The sequence below is a fragment of the Limulus polyphemus genome, unplaced genomic scaffold, assembly GCF_000517525.1.
Source record: "Limulus polyphemus unplaced genomic scaffold, Limulus_polyphemus-2.1.2 Scaffold9761, whole genome shotgun sequence".
NCBI classification, from domain to species: Eukaryota; Metazoa; Arthropoda; class Merostomata; order Xiphosura; family Limulidae; genus Limulus; species Limulus polyphemus.
In genome coordinates, this window is record NW_013675371.1 from 1 (window position 1) to 7,007 (window position 7,007).

Below are 7,007 nucleotides of genomic sequence, written 5' to 3' on the forward strand. Positions count from 1 at the left end.
TGATTACTCAGATTACTTGTGTACGTTTGGTAAAATCAAACAGTAAAACCAGCTCTCACCTTTCCTGGTCATGCTGGTTGATTACTTGTGTACGTTTGGTAAAATCAAACAGTAAAACCAGTTCTCACCTTTCCTGGTCATGCTGGTTGATGGTCCTGTCGATAAACTGCATGACTTGGAAGGAGACCGAGTTTTTTTTAAGGAAGTATTACTTTTTTTCACGAGCTTTATGATCTTTCTCTCTGGATACTTAACCAATGAGTTTTTGCTGTCTTTCTTTTCACATTCTGTTTTATACCTTTGTGATGATGTCACTGTCGGTTCAAAAGCTCTCTTTCGAGAAGTTTTTGTGTTATCTGTTCTTTCTAACGGAAAATTTAATTTCTTTGGTGAAGACCTGCTCAGTTTTATTTTGCTGTCTCTATTAGGACTTTCATGTTTTTTAGTGGTAAAAGGAAGTTTTCTTTGATAGTCACTTGAGCTGGAAACTAAAGCATCACTTCCACGTTTTACAGAACGTCTAAAAGGAGAAACCGATGCAGTAGTGTTTGATGGAGAAGTAGGTGAAGCTGGTGTAACATGTGGTCGTTTTCTAATTGTAAGTGGAGACTGGCCCGGAGCTCTTTGAACACACTCAGCCTGTTTTCTTTCTTTATCTTTCTATAAACAAAATATTTGTATATAATTAAAATAGCACCTTCAGTATTTCAATGAATTTTTCTAAATATTAGTATATTCGCATAGTACAGTTTGAAAAATATTTTGAATTTTAATGTGCTTCCTTCATACCCATGTGGTAAGTTTCTAGAGCATTATTGACCACTATCACACATATTACAAAATATTTCTTTAAAAGGCCATAGTATTTCTTCCTTAATAAAATTATAATAATCACTTGAATCTAATATATATTTTATACATAGGAATATTTAAATAAAGTAAAAAACAACATAATATAAAGTCAGGTTAAGAATTATTCAAACAGTTAAAAAAAGAAAAATATTACACAAAAAATCAGTTTGTACAAAGTTAAATAAAAAGCATATGAAATCAGGTTAAGGAGGCTTGTACAAAGTTAAACAAAAGAACATATGAAATCAGGTTCAAGACAGTTTGTACAAAGAAAATGAAAAATATAATATCAGGTTAAAGACAGTTTGTGCATAGTTAAGCAAAGAAAAAAGTTTAGAAATAATTAGTGTAAAGTTATTACTAAATAAGCATTATTAAAAGAAGTCGTATTAATGTTTCTTTGGAAGATGAACAGTCTTCAAAATCTTTACCATTGTGAGGAAAAAAAATACAACTTAAAGATAAGTCATAAACATAGAGCCAGAATAAAGTTAAGCCACTAATAAATAAACATACAGCCAGAATAAAGTTAAGCCACTAATAAACATACAGCCAGAATAAAGTTAAGCCACTAATAAATAAACATACAGCCAGAATAAAGTTAAGCCACTAATAAATAAACATACAGCCAGAATAAAGTTAAGCCAATAATAAATTTTCTCTTTCAGAATGTTAACTTTCTCATACTTAAGTAGCATCTTTAAAATATTTTCAAAAACAGACATTGATTTAACAAACATTCCAGCTGACTTCAAACACATCAACATTTGCATTGGGTCAAAGTGCACATGTTGCAACATTTTTAGTTACATTAAAACTTTAATTAATCCAATTTTTTTATCGATATATTTTGATAAGCTTGGCACCAAAATGTAGGTTATAATTGAAATTTTAATATTATCTAAGTTTTTAATTTCTTAATTTCAAGAAGAAATATTTCAAACATTCTCAATCTTCGAATTTCGGTGTCACATTGACACTCTGATCTCTCTCCACATCTATAGTGCCTAACCACAAACTATACTTGCTGACATGGATGGATATAAAATGTGAACCTCCTAATATCTTGATTTGCTGAGATATCAATAAATTTGTCCAACCAATCAGTGAAGCAACTCTCATTTTGTCATGCATTTCAAGCTAAATATTCACTCATTGCTACTTATCTGATTGACATTTTTAACCAATAGGAAGAGAACTGTAACATGCAGGAATCTTGTGTTCATTTGTTTAATTTTAACTTTCCCAGTCAACATGTTGAGATGTGATCATATTTTTAGTTACTTTTTACCTACATTTCTTAACTATTTTTAGCTTATTCCATAAACCTCTCAATAATATTTAGTAGATAATTATGTTTTAATTTTGGAATTCATTTAGTCAAAATTGTCTTCTTTATTGGAGACAAAATCTTTGAGTTAAATTCAGTGGAATATTCAATTTTCTATGCTTAAAGTGAAGAAGCAATCCTTGACATGTTTCTTGTATATATTTATTTATGTAAATGATAAAACTCACATATATATCTAGATATAGCTTACATTGGACGTAGGGTGACTTGAGTCTGCATCAGCTTTAAGTTGAGGGCAGGTCCAAGACGACATTCCTGTATACATATTAAAGTAGTAAATTCTGTCTGGGTGCGACTTCGAGGGATATTCTACCCAACCATGAGGAAGGGTCGGCTTACGCAGCTTTTTCGTGTCACACATGGTTTTTCGAAGATCTGCAATGAATCACAGTAACTCAATAATAGCTTCAAGTACAAACAGGTTACAAGAGTGAAAATCTAAATAACTCATGAAACTTTGAAAGTCATGTGATACCTTACCTTTCCTGTTTGTTCTGTACGAATGACAAACCCTCACAAAGATGGCAACCATGTAATAACAGCATCAGATTTTGTGTGTGGTATTTGAGTAGAAACTAATATTCATGATACAAGATATTTTATAACAGCGCCCCCTACTAAGAAGACAAGAAGAAGCCCTAAAAGATGCTTGGTGTAGAACAATATGAGAAATAAAGAGATGGACAGAATTTAGGTTGAAGAACGGGCAGAACACCAAATGCAGGGGAGAACCTTCGTAGGTGCCCCGTGGACCACTTGAGGTCTGGAAAGGATTGATCATGATGATTAGTTGGAAATAAACTAAATAAAACCAAAATATTCATTATACTGTTAAACTTATCAGTTGGATTGGTTACACGTCAACCTATAAAGTAAGTCCTTTAGATATTGTCATCACTAGGCTTTTGGACTGGAATCATCTGATGTTAACAAATATTTTATTTAAATAATTCATCCACAACAACTAACTTACAGAGTTTGTGGGTATTTTGAATAAAACACATTTTAATGCCACAAGTTTAATTACTAGGATTTATTAACATAATACTCGTCAAACCTGTCTAATCTACAAAACTGTTAAACACACACATTTAAATATTATGAAATAAAAATTGGACTAATACTAGAATATGAAGTGATACTTTCAACATTATTACAGAAAATCATCCATATTTAATGAAAGGTTAATAAAAAGAAAACTTGTTATATATATACATTTCCAATGTATGTACCGTTAGATACCAACTACTGGCTTGTGTTTTGGTAAAATCAATTTAACCTAAAAGACAAAAATTGGTTACGTATATGCACCAAATATTGAAGTAAGTATAAAATGTACAGTCATATCTCCAGATCTTACCTTAACATCTAAAGGTCATTCACGTATTTAAGGTTTTACAGTTTTGTTGACTCTGTGTAAGAACTTAGGAGGTTCTATCTCACACTGAAAGCACATTATGTGTAGAGTAATATTAAATTTATTACATATGAAATGTCTGAATAAGTGTAAAACATGACAAGTAAATCAGAAAAAATGAACGATTCATAAGTGAGAATAATCCTGGTTGATTAAATCAGTTAGCAATTAATGGAAAATCGATAAGTCCCTAAAAATAGAATGGGTTTAGATGTTTAGTTTTTCCAAAACTGGGTATGTAAGGGCAGCCTTGAAGGGCCAAATGGTCCTTTATTGTCTATATAAAAAAATATATTGTTAAAACTGCATAGGCAACAAAGATATCAAAATTAAATAAAAGGTTCAACAATTGCCAAGTTTTTTTATATTTTTATCTAAAGAAGGATCACATTTCGGGCTAGCATTCTTCGTCAAGTTTGTAAACTGTACGATCTAACAAAGACAGCTAGTTCCAAAACGTCACCCCTCTTTAAATAAAAAATATAAAAAAACTTGGCAATTGTTCAACTTATTATTTAATCTTTATTGTCTATAGGTTATGCTACTGTCATTGCATAAATAACCTTATAAAATACAATAAAATATGCTTCTTTCCTAATAAAATAAGCTACAAGATCTTAACTAATTCCCATAAGGTTACCCTTTCATCCACAAAATCATCCTAGTACTCTCCTTTCTAAATAGATCAATGTACTTCCTTAAGTAAGGAAACCAAAACTGTACACAATACCAAGTGAGGCCTAACCAATTATTTGTATAAAAAGACTCCTTTTGTTGTGTAATAAATATGTCATATAAATACATCCTATAAATCTATTACTTTTACTCTTTCAAGAAAGCATTGTCTCAATGACTTGAGTGGCTTATCTATCACCATGCCAAGATCCTTTTCTTCACAATATGGAACAACCCTATATTGAAGAAAGAATACTGACTATAATTCTGAATTTACTACATGTACCTACACAAAATGGTGAAAGCTTTTAGTGAAATGTAGGACTTGTTTATTGACTACGTCAGTGTGATTCAGACAAGTCGGACGGCAAAGTGATGTTTATGTTAGGAATAGATAATTTTGTCCATATTGTACTTTCAAATCCTTTAGAACCTCTATAATGCATATCTAGTTTTTTTTGTATCCTTGTATATCGTAGTCAGTATTTACTCTCCTCTACCATGAACTGTCACTAAATCAGTAAAGTAGGATACAATGAACAGATAACTCCAACATCAATTACATAATACCATGGCACCCTGCAAAAGGTCATGACCTGCACACTTTGAACCCCACCTATGCACACAAGGTTAAATATGAGACCCAAACTAACCCAAATACATTATTTTGGACTTATTACAATTAAATTGTTATTTATCATGTACTTATTCAATTCACCATTCAATCCAAATGATTCTGTAACACCATCAGGCATACCTTAAAATCTTCATAATATGGCTAGAAATTAGAAGTAGAAATATCAGTCATAAGACTAAGACTATAAGTATAATGTCATCAACAAACTTCACTAATTCATTATGCCCTACCAAACGTTTCATACTTTAAATCAAATTGGTAATTTAACAATTTTACGTAAACGATACAACATGTTTTTAACACAAATTCGAAATAACACTGCCATAGTTCCAATGCCACAAAATTAACACAAGTAATGTCTCTTGTAACTGTGTAACTTAAGATGAATAGAGCTAGGCTTTGTTACTTTGTATTATATTTAAAAAAACATTTTTCGAAGAAATCCTCATAAAAAATAATGCTTACATCAGATGGCCTTAAAAATTTAATATTTACAAATGTCATTTTCTGTTGCTTGTCACTGGGAAAAATTCAATATCAAGAAAGTAAAATGATCAATTACGCCCTGTTTTCCCATGGACGCGAATGTGGAACGCTTGTTTAAAATTTTAATCTTATGCAGAATCGGAATTCGCGTGCAACTAGCAGGTGCAAGTACTTGAACTGGTACTTACCACTTCATACGAAAACCATTGACATGTTTGTTAAAAATACAAGTATTATCACTATCCTCAGAATCACATCTCTCATAACAAATTAATATCAGTATCGTTGATTTACAGCATTCTTCAAAGTCAAACACTATCATAGTACCAACTTTAACACGCACAAGACCTGAACTTCGCAAGCAAAGAATTAAAGTACCTCCAAGCGCCACCTTAACTCTGTGAAAAGTTCGCTACTCATAATATATAAATTCATAAGCAATTTTTGTAAGTCCAAATATTTACTGTTTTAATTTAGATGTTTGCTAGAGAGAGCTGCTAAATGATGAGGAGACTGCGAAATATCGAGAAATAAGGACACAATTATACATACAAGTGAGCATTTAGAGTTGGAGTGCCATTCGTACAGTAAATACTTGTTTTTAGGTTGTTCAGTACTTGAGGAATCAGAAATTATTTGTATCAGTATTAGTTATCGCGTATATTCAGTTACTCCATCAATTAGTCGTGAAATTATACAAGTAGGTTTATTTGTATGTTAGTCCGATTTAGTCATAGTACCATTAGTGAGTAAATTTCTGTTGAAAGTGAAAACGTAATTTGTGGACTTAGACCTACAAATCAACAGTGTACAAAAGAGATTAGCATGTAGCAAACGTTAAGGAAGAAATATACGAATTTATTATCATTACTGGATTGAACATCACATTATTTTCACTAACTAATTTAAAAGAACCCACCTAATTATAGACCACCTTACAACACACTCTTCTTCAACGTAATTTTTGCTTAACTTCAGCAAATAAATATTAGACGCAACAGAAAAAAAAATCCATGAAGTTATAATAGTTATTGATAGTCATAATTTTTAAAGGCTATATTCAATAAGATTTGGTGACAGAAAACATCAGATTCAAAGGGCGGGGTTTATTCATGTTGATTGAGCTGAAGTAATCCAGATAAAGTGCGTTTGCTGAAAACCAAAAGAAAAGCTTACCTTCCTATCATGGTAGAACAAACATATCCATAAACATTTACGTTGTCTGTAAGACACTGATAAATTACCTGAGCTCATTATTCAAGAACATTGACAACAAAAACTTTTCATATAATTGTTTCAAAACCTTATAATTTGGATAAATTACTATGTAAAACATATACACGAACTATTCTTTACATTAAATACTTTTCTTTAATTGTGATCTTTCAGCTCTCTCTCAGCAGCGCTTTCATCAGGCAACAATGTACTAAGCAACAGTGATATTGTACAGTGCACTGTTCCCGGTGAAGGCTCCGACAAGAGGACCAAAAGTATGCAATTGAAGAAAAGTATTGTTACGTATCTGCTTGTTTGATAATTTCCGGTAAAAAATTATTTCCGAATGACTTCAGTAATACAAGTCCTTTCTT

The 7,007-nt window shown here is 31.4% G+C and overlaps 1 protein-coding gene across 2 annotated transcripts; it reads right to left on the reverse strand.

The window, feature by feature from the left end:
- Positions 1-66: 66 nt before the first annotated feature.
- Positions 67-5,793, reverse strand: LOC106476084. Of its 2 annotated transcripts, XM_022380037.1 has the most exons (4): positions 5,607-5,793; positions 2,684-2,966; positions 2,394-2,578; positions 67-660 (listed from the first exon to the last, which is right to left on the reverse strand). In XM_022380037.1, exons 2-4 carry the CDS (start codon positions 2,733-2,735, stop codon positions 82-84), a joined length of 816 nt encoding a protein of 271 aa, XP_022235745.1. In that variant the 5' UTR covers positions 2,736-2,966; positions 5,607-5,793; the 3' UTR covers positions 67-81. The 2 variants fall into 2 exon arrangements, with proteins under 2 accessions (XP_022235745.1, XP_013792211.1); XM_013936757.2 differs by lacking the exon at positions 2,684-2,966 and having other exon boundaries at positions 5,607-5,792.
- Between the last annotated feature and the right edge of the window lie 1,214 nt (positions 5,794-7,007).

Excerpts from the sequence above, each read along its gene's own strand:
- LOC106476084 (XM_022380037.1), bottom strand. The coding sequence starts at position 2,735 with ATGGTTGCCATCTTTGTGAGGGTTTGTCATTCGTACAGAACAAACAGG. Across the intron at positions 2,579-2,683 it reads GTACAGAACAAACAGGAAAG|ATCTTCGAAAAACCATGTGT; the intron begins GTAAGGTATCAC and ends GATTCATTGCAG. Across the intron at positions 661-2,393 it reads CAAGTCACCCTACGTCCAAT|AAAGATAAAGAAAGAAAACA; the intron begins GTAAGCTATATC and ends TTTTGTTTATAG.